The 20,837-nt window shown below is 41.3% G+C and overlaps 1 protein-coding gene across 8 annotated transcripts in view; it reads right to left on the reverse strand.

The window, feature by feature from the left end:
* Positions 1 to 20,837, reverse strand: part of SLC30A6 (solute carrier family 30 member 6) — a 34,499-nt gene that overhangs the window by 13,025 nt on the left and 637 nt on the right. For 3 of the 8 annotated variants that reach the window (XM_039532027.1, XM_039532025.1, XM_039532029.1), the window contains exons 2-6: positions 8,772 to 8,858; positions 7,099 to 7,183; positions 5,996 to 6,038; positions 1,542 to 1,607; positions 534 to 614 (exon numbers count right to left, since the gene is read on the reverse strand). In XM_039532027.1, coding sequence (XP_039387961.1) covers positions 534 to 614; positions 1,542 to 1,607; positions 5,996 to 6,038; positions 7,099 to 7,183; positions 8,772 to 8,858 — 362 coding nt within the window. Of the gene's footprint in view, positions 1 to 533; positions 615 to 1,541; positions 1,608 to 1,943; positions 2,038 to 3,706; positions 3,791 to 5,995; positions 6,039 to 7,098; positions 7,184 to 8,771; positions 8,859 to 20,517; positions 20,812 to 20,837 lie in introns of those variants that run through there. The other 5 variants (XM_039532030.1, XM_039532028.1, XM_039532026.1 and 2 more) reach the window with 5 other exon arrangements.

Genomic DNA, 20,837 nt, shown 5'->3' on the forward strand with positions numbered 1-20,837 from the left:
ATCAAACTATATGGTAAAATGTACTGACTTGCTTATTAAGTCCTTAATAGAGTACCTGGAATATGCAATTAGTAGGACCATTTAAGTTTTTCCTTTAATCACATTTACAATTTTCCTATAGTCCACGTAAACAGTACAAATCAGCAACATAAGCTAATATTGTATAACATTACCTCTTGCTGTCAAATGATTCTGTCTTTAAGAAATCTGGAGCTTTTCCTAATGACTATCCTTCTTGTACAATATACTTCTACCCTGATATAACGCTGTCCTTGGGAGCCAAAAAATCTTACCGTGTTATAGGTGAAAACGCGTTATACCGAACTTGCTTTGATCCACAAGAGTGCACAGCCCCGCCCCACCAGAGCACTGCTTTACCGCGTTATATTCCTATTCGTGTTATATCGGGTTGTGTTATATCGTGGTAGAGGTGTACTTTAAAAATGTATGAGCTTTACTCAAGCTGGAGTGGAGTACCTTCTCATGTTAGAATGTCAGATGTAAATCATAACGGAAACAGTACACATTCCTACCTTTCTTTTAGTATGAAAAGAGCTCCAAGTTGTGCCAGAACTGTGGAAGCAAATACTGCTAGTACTTCAAATCTCTCAAACCTGAAATTTGAGAAATAAGTTAAGAACACTGGACAATATATTAATAGGGTTTTCATTTTGGTCTGTGGGGAGCAAGCAGGAGACCTTCCATTCTAACTCTTTCCAGTGGGGCAGATGGAAATGAATCTGAAGTTTTAGGGAGGAGTAATTATTTTCAAGTTCCTTTAGGCCAACAATCCATATAACATGGATAGTTAACTGATTGGAGAGCCAGAGGACATTCTCACTATAACCCTCACCATAGAATTAAGCAATTTACCTCTCTCTCCATCCCTATCCTAGGACTTTTTTCTTTAGATTCTCAATACCTGTGTCTCCTTGATTTATGAGATACTATAGATGTTTATTTGACAATCAATGTGCCTATGTACCACAACAATGGGCAAACTATACATTATTGAACAAATACAGTGCAATAAGTTAATGGGAATGGAGTCAAAAATTCTCACTGATTATGAAGACATTTTAGCAGGCATACGCACATACAGATTTTTATAAATGGGAACTTTCTAGAAACCCAGCTAATATACTTGCACGTATTTTTCATGGCACATTAAATAATTAGTACTGTATTATTAGTAAGGCCCTATTTGAATTGCGGGATTATCAAAAAATTGTGGCTTGAGTTGCCACAAAAATAAAGTCCATTATTACTTTTCCACAATCTTCTACTGTCAGCAGCTGCCCAGGGGTAATAGCAGAGGGCTCCAGCTGTCAACAGCCACCCAGGGGTCAAAGCAGAAGTCTGGGGCTGAGAGCAGGGACCTGTGCTCCCGCTCTCAGCTCTGGGACAGTCAGGGCTCCCACTGTCAGCCCCGCACACGGCAGGGCTCCTGCTGTCTAAATTGCAGTGGAAGCCTATTACTGCAGAATCCGCAAGTTCTGCAATATCACAAGTTAAGTAGGGCCTTAATTATTAGTGCTTACCCAAATGAATAGGCTGGGCTGGGCTTCTTCATCATTACCCAGTAGCTTATTAGACATGTTATCAAACTAAAATAAAAAAAGGAGGCTGATATTAGGATAATCAACTATTACAAACTAAATGGTTTGTAGATTAAATAGATATTAACTTTCAGAATACACTCTTAATCTGAACGTTTCCGTAAGACTTCAATTACTCTTTGGACCCAGTCCGGCAATCTTTTGGCTAGCGAGGATTTCCTAGAATTTAGTGGAAGTTCTGTTTGCATTTGGACTGTGGACCAGACCACTGGTGTATGTTTTATGAGGAGAGCTAATGAGTTATAATGGAGCTGTAGTCAATACAATCCCTTATATCAGCGATAACCTCATGACATAAAAGATCAAAGGGTGTACTGTACTTACAAGGGGCACCATCAACCTTCCCCAATACCCAGCATCATTCAGACTACAATAAGGTTATCAACTCCAAATGCAATATATTTTTCCACTGAAGTTCCTATAAGAAAAAGAAGCTGAAGTTTAGTCTCTTTGTGCCCTAAAAATTCTTTTGAAGATAAACTAGAGGGCAACGGAGAAACATGCAAATAGAAGTTGATAAGCAAAGGTTTTCCATTGTTCTTTTGCTGCCCTGAGGTTTCTCCTTTAATCCATTTGCTTTACTTGTATTCCTTTCTAATAAAGTTACATGCTTTTAAATAGGGTGAAGTTAAAAAATCTTAACATTTTGTTAAATGGAAATAATTTAAAGCCTCTAGGCTGTAAGGCCAAAGATGGTGGCATAATTTCAATGGCCTGTCTTCCTCATGACTCAAGCATTGGTATTACCGATTCTCTTGAGTCTAAGACCAACCGTATGATGGACAGTAGTTACTGCTACTAATGGAAAAACAATCCGTTTCAGTTTGATTTACTGGGGCCAACCATGTCCAATGACTCTCATGGCACTCAATGGCTCATTGCTAAAAAGTCTGTAAAGGTGTTCAATATCCAAAAGTGCATGGTTTGAGAACTGGAAGTTAGATCAACAGTACACTAACTTCGAAAAGTTTAATTTTGAATGAAGAAAGTTAGTACACTCTTGTCACTCTATAAATAGTGAGGAGGCACAGTCTAACCTGTTCCAGAGTCCAGAAGAAGCCAATCCTTTTAAGAACATAAGAACAGCCATACTGGGTCAGAGCAAAGGTCCATCAAGCCCAGTATCCTGTCCTCTGACAGTGGCCAATGGCAGGTGCCCCAAAGGGAATGAACAGACAGGTTATCATCAAGTGATCCATGCCCTGTCACCCAATCCCAGGTTCTGGCAAAGAGAGGCTAGGGACACCATTCCTGCCCATCCTGTCTAATAGTCATTGATGGACCTATCTTCCATGAATCTATCTAGCTCCCTTTTGAACCCCATTATAGTACTGACCTTCACAACACCCTCTGGCAAGAAGTTCCATAGGTTGACAGTGCGTTGCATGAAAAAATACTTTCTTGTGTTTCAAATCTGCTATTAATTTCCTTTGGTGGCCCTTTGTTCTTGTATTATGAGGAGGAGTAAATAACACTTCCTTATTTACTTTCTCTATACCACTCATGATTTTATAAACCTCTATCATGTCGCCTCTTTTCCAATCTGAAAACTCCCAGTCCTATTAGTCTCTCCTCATACGGAAGCTGTTCTAATCATTTTTGTTGCCCTTTTCTGAACCTTTTAGATGGCAGCACCAACAAATGTCATGCACATTTGTTCAAATGTTTTCTTCATATTAGCAAAAGGTTTGTAGTTTGTGTTTTTTTCGTCTGTTCGAAAGTGGAAAAAAAATATAACTATGGTAAAAATTTCAATACTGTATGCTGTCTGATACAAAACAGTATCTACATTAATGGAAGGGCATAAGCTTGTAATTATGCTACTTCACAAAAAGCTAAATAAAAAAATTAAACCTTCTACTGCAGTCTCATAAGAAAACAGTACACAAAGCTTTCTTTTTTCTATTTACCTCAAATTACAAGAGAAGTACAACTAAATTATTCTACCAAAGTTCATAGCCTTGCTCACTTCACCAAAGATTCTGAGTGATTTATGTACTAATTCCAAATTCCTTAAATGAAACTGTCGCATTTCAGGGCAACTGCATCTGTATTTTTCACCACAGTGGTCCAGCAAGGGCACCTACCCTCAGAGTTCCAGCTCCCCTAGCCATCACCTCCCTTGGGTGTAGACCAGCATCTCTCTCCCTTCTGACCAGGGTATTTCCAGGCTGCACAGTTATTCAATGGGTTATTCCCAGCACAGAAAGATTGCCTAACGATACCTGCTTGCTTTCTCTTCAGAGATGTTGAGCAGATATAATTGCTAAAGTTATAAGTATCACACAGTTCTTTCTATGCAAGCCTATTTCATTCTTAAGGTAAAAAGCATTACAGAGAAAACCATTAAAGAAACATAAAGAAGGAAGTACATTAGCATTCTCCCACCCTACTAAAGAAGGTACTACATACAATTACTCCTGAGGAAATTCTGTGCCACTGCATAATGCAATATTTGTGCAGAATTAATGTTATAAGCAGAATTTCATTTTTTCCTTGCAAAATTTGGTGCTGCATAGCTGCTGGTCTCCACTAGGGGCGCCGGACCCAGCGGAGCCTAGCTCCCCAACTTGCAGTGAGCCTGCGCAAGAGGTGTGGGCAGGCTACGGTTCCCGGGTTTGCTGGCCCTGCTCAGTCACATGGTGTAGCCAGGCCTCCTTGCACAGCAGCTTCCAGAGATGGCAAGCTGTGCCCCATGGAAAAAGGCAGGAACAACAGCTAGGAGCTGCAGGGAGGGGCCGCTGCTTTCCAGGAGGGGAGACGGAGGGTCAAAGGGGGGTCTGCTCGGGGAGGGAGGGGGCAGAGGGATGCATGTCACGAGCTGTTCCGGGGATGGATGAAACTTTAAATTATGCACCCACTCTCTATCAGCAGGTATGGATAGTCTCTGCCTGGTGGGACAGTAACGAAACTGCATAGAATGTAGCCTGCAGCTGGGCTCAGGGGGAGGTGATGCAGGCATCTGGGCTGGGGGGGAGGAGCTCCATGCAGCTCCCTCCAGAATCCCCCAAATCCCCTCCTCTGACACTCCCCCAAATACTCCTTCGCCCTACACACAGACCCCTCTAGCACCCCACAAATGCCCCCTCCAGCACCCCCAAACTGTATCCCCCTCCTGGAAGTGTCCTCTATTTGGGAACTTGAAATATAGTAATCCTAAGGAGGCAGGGCAAATAAACAAGAATCTACTAAAAGACTGATGGTAGAGAGTTTTCCCCCCAAGATATTCCCAGCTGGCACATGTGACACACCCAGATGGAAGCACCCGACAAAACCATAACAGAGAAACAGGAACTGGGTTGTTGTAAGGGTTTCTTTAACTCTCTACTCCTCGGAGAATCTTCCAGACATACTTGCTGACAGGTATTTTGAAATAAATTACCAAAATAATTGAAACTGACATGATTATATTGGGTTATTTTGCCCAATAAAATATGCAGAATTTTAAAATATTGTGCACAGAATTTTTACATTTTTGGCACAGAACTCCCCCAGGAGTAATACAATGCCACAATAGCCCATACACAATATACCCCAAAAGTATTAATCCTAATTCAATAAAGTTTATCTTATTTCCATAAGGTTTGTTCAGGACAATACAAGACATTGTTAGTCTCTCAAAGACATTTTCCAGCAGACTTCAACTTTTAGTAATCTTAGGTCATCACCAATAAATATATATTTTTTAAGAGTGATCAGCTTTTCTTTTAATGAACTGAATTGATATGAATTATACCTAGTGAGAAAATGAACTACAGATTTAACACCCATTCTTCAGGAATAGAGATCAGAAAGCAGTAAATATGGTCAAGAGTCTACAATGCTTACACATGCTTAATTTTACAAACACTAGCAGTCTTGTTGAAGTCAATGTGTTTGTAGCATCTGGCCCTTAAAACAGAAGTAAAACTAAAAATCACTTCCCCCACCCTAAAGCTAAAACAAATTTTACAAATGATACTTGTGGAACTGGTGGTGGTAAAATTTTCTGAGTCAACTAATTAAAGGGATACTAGTTTGGCACACAGTGTGGATTTTGTTTTCAATTTACTTTGTTATAACAATGTCAGGCAGCTGTGTACAGAAATATAAATATAGTTGACATTTTTAAATTGTTCTTATCAGAGCTGTGATATTAGTCACTGTTTTCTTCTAAGTTTATGTACTATTTGTCACACAATCTTATATATACTTAATCTAAAACATCGTTAAACCAACTAGTCAGCTCTTGCATGTATTTATGAAAAGTCATGAATGACTCTGTAGTTGGAACATAATATTTATCCATGATATTTTTACCTTATTTCAAATTTAGTAAAAAGAACATTCTTACAAGTATTGATAATTTGTAGGATCAGATTTAAAAAAAAACGTACCTGAAAAGATTAAAGATGGTCAGGTAAGTATAGGCAGTTAAAGCTGTGAAAACAACATTTTAAACACTTAATACACTTTACATTATAAGCAATGAAGAATGCTATATGTGATTTTGCCTTAAAAAATTGTGTGTCCCTCAATGTCTCTCTGACACAGCTATTATCTTTTTCTATCTGCACAAATTCTCTTTGCTGAAAACATAAGTTATCTCAGAGTATGAAAATGTACGTCTTAAAACGTTTTTTGTATTTTTCTGTCTGTAATACATATGTACTAACTACTCCAATATTTCATTTAAAAACAAGTTGCTTAACACAAGACTAGTTCTGTGAAACCATGTAAAATATTGAAGTATTTAGTCATTGATGAGCATCCAATCACGAATAGTTAAGGTTGGGAATTTAAACATGGAAAAAATCAGGAAATTCTCAGTTAAGGTTTCCATCCCAACAGTAACAGTGCCTGTGTATGTATTACAATAAAGGGATGGGTGAACTGGTTTAGCTAAAATAGGAACTAGAGCAGTGTTTTGATTTTTTTTCAAACTGAAATAAGATTAGAACTGCAACACACAGTGAAAATATAGGCACTGTATCTGCATTGCAGTTACACGGGAACGTCTTGTGTATTATATGCAAAACCAGGACACACATTGTAGGGCTGGCTGGGAAATACAGGGCAGAATACTCATGGATTTAGGAGACGCCACTGCCACTACATCACAATTGGATGGGAGGGTCTCCATTGAAGTCAATCGGACTATTGACTTGAGTAAAGGTTTGAAGAACTAGTGCTAAGATTCTAACCTCTGCGTAAAGGAAACTCTGAGAGAAGGACTGGCAGGGAACGCAGCATCAGAAGCAGTTGTGGGAACAGTGAGTACCTTGAAGAATTCATTGGCCATGTACAGTTCCTAAGCCTTGCAGAAAGGGTGTTCTCCTAAACTGATTATGCAGTAGCTTGAAAATGGATAAACTATGAGGCCAGTTGCACAGTCGTCTAATTCCATTATTCTCAGGGCCCTGCTTGTTTATTATGCTGGTATTGCAATAAATTAAAACTCAGCAACAGATAATTATTTAGATACAAGAACAGAACATACCTATACTGTTAGTAGAGCTGCACCACATAAGCAGGAAACCGGTGCATATTAAATTAATTGCACCAAACAGCAAGATCTTCCAGGACTGTTAATAAGAGTAATTACATGAGTAACCATTTGGCTTAAAAGGCAAAATATGATAAAATATGCCTGGCTTGATTAAAAAAATCTGCAATACTTCATTACACATGTAGTGGTTTCCCCCCCAAAAAGGTTTATTTTGAAATAAACTATTAAACATCCTCACCTCGCTTTGCAACTTTATGGGCAACCTGACAACTCACTTTCAACAGCATCATGGTACATGCATCACAGAATGTCAGCCTTAAAATACAATTCTACTCTGAAAATTAACTACGTAAAAATGCCACCTTTTTACTTGCAGATGTGTAAAGTACACACCTGTTTACTTAGTGATAAAATATATATTATAGCTTTACTCCTATTAATTGTGGAGAAACAACAGAGCTAAGAGAGAGCTGGAAGCTATTCCTTCATGTACATTGTTTAAGAAGTTCCTTTTCACCTGTGCATCTCCTTTGTAGCCAATGGGCTGCACTAGTGTCACTTGGGGCTGAAACTGCAGACAGTAGGGCTACACAGGTGTAAATATGGACCTAATTTAGCCTGCAGAATGTTTACTCCTAGTGATGATGCATAAGAAACAATCCAGCTTGACTCTCAGATCCCAGGCTGAGTTTGCAGGTCTGGCAGTCAGTAAGAGCATTTTTACTTGTAAACTGAGTACTGCTGATATGGATAGCAGTGGGGTGGGGGAAAACCATTCTCATTGACCATTAATGGGACAGAGACAGGGGAGAACAGACACTAAATTTTAAGCTTTTTTAAAATAAAATAAAATAAAATAAATAAATAAAGTAGTAGGAGTCAAATCCAGCACACGTCACAGATGCAAAACTCCTTTCCCCCACTACACTGGAAATTTTGTCTGGGTAAGAAATCCAGGATTTAGCCCCTATTTTAATTAAACAATTCAAAACAGCCTTGCAAAATTTCACTCACCAAGAGTGTTTAATTCTGTTTCATGACAAATCAAATATCACATGATTTTTCATTATAGTCATTCAAAGTAAACAGCAGATATACAGATTTTGTGACTACTTTTTTTTCAGGACAGAGGTCCTAATTCAGTTCTACCTTAAAGAAATGGGAGTTGGATAGAGCCTTTAACTGCCAAGTATGTTTTATCTGTTCCATAAGACTTTATGATCATCATATATTTTATTTAAAATTAAACGTGAGGCACTCAGAATCAATGGGAATGGACACCACATAAATTAGAAAGTAATTAAATTTACAATAAACTCAGTGGAAAACAATGCAGGTGCAGCTAATAGTGGAGTAAAGCAGATTACTACTATTTAGGCCATCTATAAAACAATATATACTTCACTAATTCTTAAATTGTTCTCCTACCATTCTTCAGATATATTTTCAACCATTTTTCAAGTTCTGTGATTACTTCAACACACACTTAAGTACAGATGAATGTTTAACTTATATTTTAAGTTAAAATGTCTACTTAACTACTTTTGAAAGCATACCTAGGAAAGGATAAAAATATATTTATCTGGATAGTTAACAACATACTAATCATTTAGGCATAATCACAATTAAATTACATTTGTAATCCATTTTAAAAATTAACTTACCCTTCGATCAGCTGCTACCAACCTAAATTCCTGTGTTAACTTGCTAGCTATTGTTCTTTGTGATTTGCGGAATAGATGTATTGTCCCCTTTTTAAACAAAAAGAAAAAGGAAAATTAGTTTTCTTCTTGTTCGAAGCATTTTTATGTTCCCTTCTTATTTTTATTCCTAGGAACTACTGTAGCTCCTTTGTAATCAACTGAATATACACTGCTTTCTGGTAAATGTTGACCGTCTTCATATTCCTCATCAAAGAAGCAACATCATGGATAATAATGAGTTAGGTTAGGGAGATGCCACTATCATCAAAGGAGCAAGCAGTAATATCACTGAGCTCTTGTCAACCCTTCTCCAATTTTTTTCCTTATAATCTTTTCTACCCTGCTCAGCACAGTGGGCTGATTTAAGTCAAAGTAATTTATACAAGTGGTTTTAAACATGATTTAAATCAGCACCTAGGAAATCTTGGTTTAAATCACTGAGTTTATTCTTGTTTGCGTTTGTGGTTTAGTTATTTTTCTAAACCAGTAAAACATTGATATGCAACCAAATATCTTTATGCTAGCATGGAGGACACACTATATATTTAAGGAATTATACAGCTTCACATACATTTATTCAGATTCTTAATTTTTACATTTTTATTACATTAGAAAATGGTGACTAACATCTTATTTACTAGAAAATGTTTTATTCTTTATGTGCGTCAAGCAGCATCTGAATGGAAATTAGAATTCAAATTCATTTTAAAATATACAAAAACAGCATTTATAACACTGGTCTACAATTTTTGAGAAGTCGTCTGCTTCAGCGATAACGTGATATTTATTATGTATTTTGATGTGCTGAAGTCAAATGTGACAATTAAAACAACTGATTGGCTACTTTTTCTAAGATATTTAAGTTTTTACATTTTGTGTCTATGTATATTGTGTAGATAGTAGAGTTTTAATCATAAATTGTAAACCTCGGTCTTTTCATGTGTTTATGGTTGCTTTACATGATAATATTTCACCTGTCCTGTTTATGTAACACTTTAAAAATCAGCAAAAGTGTTATCTAACTAAAATTTATTATGAAACAAAAGGCAAAAAACTATTATGTACATAGTTTAGTCCTATTCAGTGTCTACTTGGCGCTTCTTGGCTTGTCTCTTGTATTCATTAGATGGAGCATCTCTCGTCACTGTCCAGCAATAGTCTGCAAGCATTGATGGGCTCCATTTGCCCTGATAGTGTTTTTCCATTGTTGCAATGTCCTGGTGAAATCGCTCGCCGTGCTCGTCGCTCACTGCTCCGCAGTTCGGTGGAAAAAAAACTAGATGAGAGTGCAAAAAATGTATCTTTAGTGACATGTTGCAACCAAGGCTTTTGTATGCCTTGAGGAGGTTTTCCACCAACAACCTGTAGTTGTCTGCCTTGTTGTTTCCGAGAAAATTTATTGCCACTAACTGGAAGGCTTTCCACGCCGTCTTTTCCTTGCCACGCAGTGCATGGTCAAATGCATCATCTCGAAGAAGTTCACGAATCTGAGGACCAACAAAGACACCTTCCTTTATCTTAAAAAAAACAGGAGTACTTGTGGCACCTTAAAGACTAACAAATTTATTTTAGCATGAGCTTTCGCGAGCTGCAGCTCACTTCTTCGGATGCATAGAATGGAACACACAGACAGGGGATATTTATACATACGGAGAACATGAAAAGGTGGAAGTATGCATACCAACAGGCAGAGTCTAATCAATTGAGATGAGCTATCGTTAGCAGGAGGAAAAAAACTTTTTGAAGTGATAATTAAGATGGCCCATAGAAGGTGTGAGGAGAACTTAACATAGGGAAATAGATTCAATAAATTTGTTAGTCTTTAAGGTGCCACAAGTACTCCTGTTTTTTTTTTGCGGATACAGACTAACACGGCTGCTACTCTGAAACCTGTCCTTTATCTTAGCTTCACTTAACCTTGGAAATTTTCCACGGAGATACTTGAAAGCTGCTTGTGTTTTGTCAATGGCCTTGACAAAGTTCTTCATCAGACCCAGCTTGATGTGTAAGAGTGGTAACAAAATCGTCCTTGATTCAACAAGTGGTGGATGCTGAACACTTTTCCTCCCAGGCGCCAATGACTGTTGGAGTGGCCAATCTTTCTTGATGTAGTGGGAATCTCTTGCACGACTATCCCATTCGCAGAGAAAACAGCAGTACTTTGTGTATCCAGTCTGCAGACCAAGCAAGAGAGCAACAACCTTCAAATCGCCACAAAGCTGCCACTGATGTTGGTCATAGTTTATGCACCTCAAAAGTTGTTTCATGTTGTCATAGGTTTCCTTCATATGGACTGCATGACCAACTGCGCTTTTGTGATGCAAAAGTCACTTCACCACAAACATAGCAGAAGTTATCTGCACTGTTCACACAAGTACGAGGCATCTCTGCTCACTCTGGCTAAACAGAAATGTGTCCCTTTGCAAAATCAAACACTGACAAATAAGAGAGCACGACACTGTATGATTTCTAGAGCTGATATAGGGCAATTTGTTCAGCAGAGTGATGTAAGCTTCGTTATGATTGCATCATCCATGACTTCTAGGAATAACATGATGCAATTCATATCATGTATGACGCAATACCAGCTTCAGATTGCACCATTCATTTTTTGCCTAAAAAGCAAGTACTGTCCAAACCCAGTCATAGATTTATTCATAGATCCAGTCTAAGATGTATTTTAGTCATTTCTGGTTTAAATTGAGATCCCTTCCTTTATAACTCACTTATCCTCCGCTATTCCCAAGTCAAGGGTCGTATATACTGACCCAATAGCATATGTTGAAAACTAGAGCCAATCAACAATTTTAAGCATCATTTTCGTTCTCAGTGACCCAGAATTAGTAAAGTTTGATTACATTTATTTCAGAAGCATTTTGCCTGTAGAGCAGTGTAATTGCTTTTAGTTAAAACTATAAGAAAAAAGTTTAAGTATGTTTTTAATTTAAAATTGATTTATTAAACAAAGGAATTAACTGTCATTAGTAAAGTGATCAATTGTTTCTGGTCATCATGGGCCACACTTCCAAAGGTCTTTAGGTGCCTAACGATGTAGATCGGTGCCTAGTAGGATTTCCCTAAGCAGGTTAGGTGCCTAGCTTGCCTTGAAAATCTGGTCCCATGCCTTTCAGGTTATTGGAATTAGCAGATCTCATCCCTTTCCAATTAGTTATTAATTCATAGACTGGAAGAGAGAGGAAAAAAAAGCTCTCTTACTTCTTCAATTCCTAATCAATTTCTCAACTTTGAATGAACTAACCCAAATGAAGAAAATATTCTCTCAACTTGCTAGCTAAACCATCCTTCATTGTCTTAGCCCTCCACTCCAAACTTCCTGCAACTGTGAAAATTTCAACTGATAAAAACAGAAAAAAAGCACTTAAAACCCATAATTTTGCGAAACTGTGAAAATTTAAAATTGATAAAAATTGATATTATCCACTGAAATTATAAATATATAAATATAAAATTCTGCCAAGCCTAAATGTAATCAATAATTTTAGGTATAGGGGTCTTCAGTGGGCCATAGATATGATAGGCTGCCCAAACTGAAAATCTTTTCCATTTAGAAGAATACTGTATATACTCGATCATAAGCCAGTTTGTTTATAAGCCAACCCCCCCAAGATGGATAAGTAAAAATGGAAAATGTTTATAACCTGTTCATAAGCCGACTCTGTAATTCAGGGGTCAGCAAACTTTGGCTCCCGGGCCATCAGGATAAACCGCTGGTGGGCTGAGATGGTTTGTTTACCTTGAGCATCCGCAGGCATGGAGATAAACTTAAGTAAACAGTGTCCTGGCACACCAGCTACTTACCCTGACAGGCCAGGACAGCAACTGGTGGGGAAATTTTTTTTTAGGGGAGGCGGGGGAGAAGCTGGGAGTCAGGGGAGTAACCCCTGTGACCACCCCCCACATAACCCCACCCTCAGCCCGGGACACCCCCCAACATTCTCCCCATCCCATCTTATCTGGGGAGGGCATCTCTGACCTGGCTGGAGCTGCTCCAGCAGGCTGGGCAGCGCAGCCGCAGCCTGCTCCAGCGGGCCAGACCAGGCAGCATGGCCGCAACATGTTCCAGCGGACTGGGCTGGGTGGCATGGCCACAGCGTGCTCTGGTGGGCTGGGCCGGGTGGCCACAGCCTACTCTGGGGGGGGGCAGGACTGAGCAACACGACTGCAGCCTGCCAGCCCCAGAGCTGCAGCTGCTTTGGAAGCTGGGGCCCCACCTCTTCCCGTCTGTCTCTGCTGGCTGTGCTGCCTCTCCTTGTTCCCTCTCTTGCGGGGAGGGGCTGTGTCCCACCTCTCCCTCTCTATACCCGTTCATAAGCCTACCCCCTTCTCTGGTGCTTCTCTTTTTCACTAAACAAAAAAACCCAAAAAAACAGCTTTTAATGAGTATATATGGTATGTTTTCCTCATGGAGAGCTTTCTACCCTGTAGTCGAATGTTTTGAAGCAATAGTGAATAGTCATACCCTGGATGTTGACTGGTTGCATGGTATCAGATGCAGAAATCTCAGGTCTAGATGAATTATTTGGTTCTATGCTATTATACGCTTGGACTGTATTTTTCTTGGTTCTATGCTATTATGTCTAGACTGTCTGGAAGTGCCTTCCAAAGCTGAGAAGACATTCTGAGATCATGTTAACCAGAACTGTCTCCGCTAATAAGGAACAATCAGGATGATCAATGTGGCTGCATCCCACCTGATAGCCAGGGTGATGTGGCATATCAGGGGAATCTGTGGAAATGCATACATGAGACCCTGATCCCATGGTATGAAAAAGATATCCTGTTCTGCAAGGATCCCAGGTGCATGACTCCCTGGGGCACAAGATTTAGTGTTGGTGGCAAACAAGTCTGTAATGGGATTTCCTCACTGGTGAAATACTGTTGTGATAGAATTCTTCAGAGACCATTCATGGTTGCTGATGGATTGTGTGCTAAGATAGAGAGCTACTGGAGTAATCCTGTGTTGTTGGCACTACGTATATAACTTGATTGCCTCCTGGCATCTCCTTGCTTGTTACATAATTCATTGCAGATGTGTTGTATATGAAAATCTGCATAGTGGATGTGACATTACCCAGTCTGGACTGGTGGACAACTACATCCCCTCAATTCTCCAAACTGGGGTGCCTTTTACACTGCTTCATTGTGAAAGCAACCACTCCTGTCTTGATTTCTCAGCCTCCAGCATGTAAATCACTCCCAACTACACAGTATGAGTGCTATAGCCAGTCGCTCATGACTTACACCGCAGGGAAACACCAGCAAATTCCAGTCCCAGACTCTCCCCAAGAAAAGTGCATCTTGTACACCTCTACCCTGATATAATGCTGTCCTCGGGAGCCAAAAAAAAAAAAATCTTACTGCGTTATAGGTGAAACCGCGTTATATAGAACTTGCTTTGATCCACCGAGCGCACAGCTCCCTCCCTCTAGAGCGCTGCTTTACTGTGTTATATCCGAATTCGTGTTTTATCAGGTTGCGTTATATCGGGGTAGAGCTGTACTATACAGAACCCTCGTAGACAATACAAACTCATATGAAGTCTGTCATTTCATTAATAGAAAATGATTCGCACAAATCTTGTTATCCCAAACAGAGAGTTTCCCAAACACTTCAATCCAAACACACTGGTTTAGATAAAAAAAAACAAATGTATTAACTACAGAAAGATAGATTTTAAGTGACTACAAGTAATGAGGCATACAAGTCAGAAATGGGTACAAGGAAATAAATGGTAAAACAACTAACTTAACAAGCTAAGTGAATACCAAGCAAAGGTGTCTCTCATCCCATGTTCCAGCAGTCTTACTGGCTGAATCTCTTTCAGTCAGGATGTCTCCCCTAATCCAATAGTGCTTCCTTTGTTCTTCAGATGACGATGATGCCAGGGGCAAAGCGCAAGGGAGAGATGATTTGCGGCTTCTGCCCTCTCGTCTTATAGCCCTTTCTTTTGCGCAAGAATCATCTCCAGCTGATGTTCTGGAGACAGCTGTGTGGCCAGGAATCTTAAGCTGCTTCTTTGTCAAAACAGATTTTTTTTTTTTGCCCACACCCTCTCTCCTGCCAAAGAGTAGCCACTTAAGGTGGTGGTCCACGGATCTAGTTGACACCTGGCTGAGGCACTGGCTAACCTTTTGTCTCTGGGGAACTTGTTTCTCACTGCCCTCCAGAACATGTTGGGACATTTCTTCTTAATTTTATACAGTAGAATCATATCTTTACATACAATGTTGCCACACATTTTACCAGGACAATTATGATCAGCAAATCATGAGTTTTCAAATGATATCTTACACAGTATGCTTTGTACAAAATTTAATGGTTTTGTAAAAAAGGTGAATATATAAGTAGAGGGTCACGGTGGAATGCTGTAGAACAAATTGGAATGCTATGCAAACTAATCTGATCACTCAAATTCTATAACATTTATATCTGGGGGTAGTCCAGGTGTGCATTTGTGTCTCTGATAAATCAGTGTTCAGCATCTTTATAGGAGGTGGTGTGAAGAGAGGTGCTCCCTTGTGCACATTGTTGGGGTCTGACCACCAGTGATATGACAGCATATGAGCTGAGACCACAACTTGCATACCCTCATTTGATGCCTCTTGGAGGTGATACACTGATCTTAATCAACTTTGTCATGGACGTAGGTGAAGTATGGTTATGGATGAGCTGACATGGGACCTTGACATCTGAGGCAAGTTCTTACTGTAGTTGATGGATTCATTTTGATATTGGTGAGGGTCATCTGAAGAGCAAAATCTCTCCTCAGGATGATGTGTGTTCTCCAATTTGGATTCAGTTAAGGTTCCTACTAAGTCTTGTAGGAGATATGGTGAATTATGAAAAATTATGAGAGCCAGTTGCTTGAACAGGTGAAGGACATCTGATTAGATCTACCTTTGATCAGCCCATCATCTAGATATAGGTAGACACAAATGCCTTGTCTCAAGTGAGCCGCCACCACAGTGAAAACTCTTGGTGATGTGGAGAGACCAAATGGTAGCACCATGTACTAGTAATGATTGGGTCCTACTGTGTACCACAGATACTTTTCTGAGGACCAGATGGAATGGAATATGCAAATGCATGTCTTGGAGGTCAAGAGCCACAAACCAGCCTTGAGCAGTATGAAAAGGAAGGATGGAGGCAAATGTTACGATCCTGAATTTGACAAAATGTACAAATTTGTACAGTTTTGTCAGGTCTAGAACAGGACAAAGAATCCCATTCATCTTCAGAAGAAATATCAGGAGTGGAAGCCTCTTCCCTTCTACTCCAGATATAACTCCTCTACAACTTCTAGGTCAGTGGTTTTCAAACTTTTTGCATTGGTGACCCCTTTCACACAAGCAGTCCCTCAGTGTGACCCCCCCCCCTTTATAAATTAAAAATGGGGAGGGGGTAATTTAATTTAATGGGGCAGCTTGAGACCCCCCAGGGGTCATGACCCCCAGTTTAAGAACTCTTTTTTGAGGTGAAACTAATTTTTATGAGAAAGGTCCCTAAAGACAGACTGGGAAGGGACTGAGGATGAAGCAAGGACTGAAACTGGATAGGATATCTATGGGAGACAACTTGCAGCACTCATCTGTCAGTTGTTGCTCTAGTCCAAACCTGATGGAAGAAAGAAAACTGGCATCTGAAGACAAGGTTTGGGGATAGTTCATCTGAGGTGTCTGTTGGCTTAATTCTTGTGTCAACCAACTGCCAAGAAGCAGATGCAGAATGAACAACAACAAAGGATGATGGGTTCCTTTGAAATAATCTTGGTTTCTTGGTAGGCGAGTACTCAGAAGACCCTTGTTAAGTGCAGCTGGATAGCTTCTGTTTAATTTGCCATTGGTATCTAAAGGGCTTGCAATCTGACCCAAAGGCGCAGATGTCCAGTTCGTGAAATGTGGCCCTGGAGTCCTCTGGGGACTATAACATCTCATTGGACTGTGTGTTGAATGAGTCAGTACCTGCAAAGGGCAAGTCCTCAATTGTATTCTGCATCTCCCTACTAATGCCAGAGAACATTGTGTTTACAGGTCTGTGTATGATAGGTCGATGGCCATCGACCTACCTGCCACATCCGAGGCATCCATGGCTTCATAGAGATCACTTCACCACTAGCAAATTCAAACAATAATGGCTTTTCTACAAGTAAGCCTTTCTTCCAAAGAGATTTAATTTCTTTGGGTCCTTGTATTCAGGAGGGACCTTGGATTGCAGAAATCATTAATAAACCTAGTGTTGGGGGAGTGGGGTACTATAATTCAAACCCCTTTAGAAGTACCTGATACTTTTCTGTTCCTTTAGCAGTTGGAGGCAGTGTTGCTGCTGCACGCCATAGAGTTTTGGTTCTAAGACTTCCTGTAATGCATGTCTGGCATGAGCAGAAGAATGCGCTCTATCAAAAAGCTTGTGAGCTTTTTCTTCAATCATTAAGGTCTTTATCTCAAGGGTATTAACTATATGAAAGAACAACTCTCGAAGGCTTTATAATCACCTGAAGCTGATACAGGAGCCAAAGACCATCTCACTGGAAGATAATGATAGGTTTTCTGGCAGGAGATGAAGACTGTGGTTCAGGAGGCTCAAGACCTGCCTGTTCCACCTCTGCAAGCTGTTCTTGTTCCTCTCTGCCTCCAGACAGAGGCCTGGACATTGATGCAGGACAGCATGACCACCTGCGTTTTCTTGAATGGTAAGAGGAAGACAGAATCCTGGGTGCTTTAAATGGAGGTCTTGAGTATGCCCAGTATGGTCAAGGTGGAGCACTGCAGGGATGAAGCTGGTTCTGGTGACTTGGCTATTGCCATGTCTGAGGCAGATGAGTCAGGGTGCTGAAGTGAGTGCACCCTGGTTTGTAGAGAGGCCTTCTCCTGATGTGCGTGAACAGAGAGGAAAAAGTTCCCTCCTGGATAGTGAAATGAAGCCATGTCCCAGTGATGGAGAAGACAACTAGGATTCCTCCAAATGCAACACATCTTTGAGGCCATGTCAGCACTGTGAGGACAGAGGTACATACCAATGCCAAATATAGTATCATCAGTTTGAAGTGAGGTGCTAGGGTGCTAGTATGCTAGTATGTCCTCTAACATTAGATCAACTGGTACTGTTAATGCTTCTTTTGTTAGTTCTGATGCCAGTAGCTCGTGATCACCAGCATTATCTGGCAGAGACACTGAGGTTGATTTAAACCCCTTTGGTACAGAGTTTCAGGCAAATACCCCAGATTTTCTTGTCCTGATCATAAAGGAATGTGCAGCAGCCTGGCACATGGCTCTCACTGAGACGAAAAAAAGCAACAACTATGGCCATGCATACATGGAATGAGTGTCACAGGATGGGCCTGGGTGAAGCCCAAGGGCTTTCAATCAGCCATCTTAAGTCAAGGAAGGGGTACAAAGTGCTGAGGCAAAATCTTAAATTTATTTTTGCATCAATAAAACAAACGAGAGGGAATTAGATGGGGAATTAACTGACTATGAGGAACAGATTCTAGTACTAGGTAGCAGGCACACAATACTTGTTTTGTCTCCCTGCCATAGGCAGTAAACGGGTACTGAAGGTCATTTGCAGATACTTTTCCCTTTATGCTCTTAGGTGCAGGGGGCATGCACGGTGCAGATTAGCCCAACAGACACTGCAATTCAAACAAACATTCTCATCTTCCACCCGTGATGTAAAAAAGTGTAGCTAGAGTAGGATACACACAGACACCTACTTGAAGGACTATTTCCCTTCTGCCACCAATTTCGCTCAGGAAAATTCTGGCAGGCTGCCAAAATAACTGAACTTGAACATTTTAAAGACTTTGGCCCACCTCACTGCCAAAGCAGCAGCGTCACCACCATACACCAGGAATGCCTGGGAGCTATTGGAGAAGAAGAGGAGCTAGGTTCCCTCTCTTTCTTCCTCCACCCCTACTACAACACATGGCTCCAATGGCTCACCCCCCTAATAGGGGGCTACATGGGGTAGGAAATCTTCCACAAAAAAATAAAAAAATCCACATAATTTCTGGGCTTCCCTCAACTACTCATCCAGATCCAGCACATGATGATAACCACCATCCTCCCTCAGTTTTAATAGATTTCTTTTTCTGCAGGTGGCATAGTTAGTTCTGCAGCTCAAGTGGTGGAAGTCTGTGCTTCAGCACTAAAAGCTGAGGATTCAAGCCTAATTGATGATGCATGATGAGGGAGTTAGAGCTGTACATTAGAGAATTTATCTTTTTTCTTTAAAAAAGCCTATAAAGTCACATACACAAAACTACATTAAAACAATGCTACTCAAATTTCAAAGTCAAGCACTGAAAAGTTAGGCAATGCCAGATTCTCTATTGCCCATACAACCCTAACTTACCTCCTTTGTCCATATGAATTATGATCATTTAATTAAAAAAATATTTTTCTTTCCTCACTCAGTGTAGGACACGGATACGAGAGGGTAGAATTCAAGCTGTATAGGAAACACTATCACAGTTGCCTAACTCTTGAGTGCTTGACATTGAATCTAAATAACACTCTTTAAAATAATGTTTGACGTTATATACTTAATAAATGCTTGGAGTGTGAAGCATAACTCTGTAGCAAGAAACAGATTCAGTGGCAAGTTGTTACTGATAAGCTGTTTGTTCTGCAGGTGGACAACTTATAAGTAAGGCTTCGTTTTAGTCACAGGTATTTTTAGTAAAAATCATGGACAGGTCATGAGCAGTAAAAAAAACTCACGGCCCATGACCCATCCATGACTTTTACTATATACACCTGACTAAAACTTGGAGGGGGGGGTGGAGAGGGAGGGAAGGGCACATGGCCCAGGACCCTTGATGCAGAGGGTGGGGAGTTAGGACCAGCAGGCTCCCTACCTGGCTCCACACCTCCCCCTTCAGCAGCAGCAGAGTTTGGGTATGGGAAGGAGTAGGGACATGCAATGGGGTGAGGCAGGCTCTGGGCAGCGCTTATCTGAGGAGCCCCCCAGATTCAGCAACATTCCCCTTGCTCAGCTGCTAGGCAGAGGCATGGCTACCTCTGCCTGCAGGCACCACCCCCACAACTCCCACTGGCCGCAGTTTCCAGCCAATGGGAGCTGCGAAGCCAGCACTCTGGGCAGAGGCAACATGCAGAACTGCCTAGCCACGTCTCCACCTAGTGAGCGGGGTGTTGCAACTTCTGGGGAGCCCCCCCCCAAGTAAGTGCCACCCAGAGTCCACCTCACCCCATCATGTGCCCCAACCTTCTCCCATACCCAAATTCTACTGCCGGGGAGAGGAGGGGGGACGCCATGGCCAGAGAATGTCCCAGCACCGGCCACAGCAAAAGTCACGGAATCTGTGACAAACCCGCAGTACTATTTATAAGTCCCTGACAAACCATTAACATTGGACCACAGCAGGGGCCTAGGCTGCCCTCTGCTCCCTAACCATTCCCCCCCCCCCCCTCTTCCCCACCAGTTACACTCCTTTCATATGCGCCTTCCTTTGCCACCCCACTTCCAGTAATGCACCAGGGCTGCCTTAGCCATGCCTCAGCAGGCCACCTACTGATAGCTTCCAGTGCATGCACAGTGCCAGTGCTAGCCCATCAGGGGCTCTAAGCAGGAATATTTGTGGGAGGCCCTCCACACACACACTAATAATTAACAGGGGGCTCCCTTGAGCTGCTTGGCGCCCTAGGCAATCACTTAGTCTGCTTACGTGTAGTACAGGCTTCGCAGGCAGAGCCCCTGGTTCATTCAGTGAGACAGGCCTGGTCTTCACCTAAAACTTAGGTCAACCTAGTTATACCGCTCAGAGCTGCGAACAGTGTCGCCCCTTCCCTGGCTGTGCCAAGTGCCACGCAGGGCAGACCCCCTCAGGCGGCAGCAGTACAGCTGGTACCGGCCCTTTTCACGGCCCCGGCAGCTCAACCAAGGGCAGGCACCAGCGTCGCAGCTGCCGGCGGCGGGTCGGGCACTGAGGGGCTCTGAGGTTCGCGGGCCGGCGGAGCGGGGCCAGGCAAGGCAGCTCTCAGCGTG

Source organism: Mauremys reevesii, linkage group 3 (assembly GCF_016161935.1).
Source record: "Mauremys reevesii isolate NIE-2019 linkage group 3, ASM1616193v1, whole genome shotgun sequence".
Classification (NCBI taxonomy): Eukaryota; Metazoa; Chordata; order Testudines; family Geoemydidae; genus Mauremys; species Mauremys reevesii.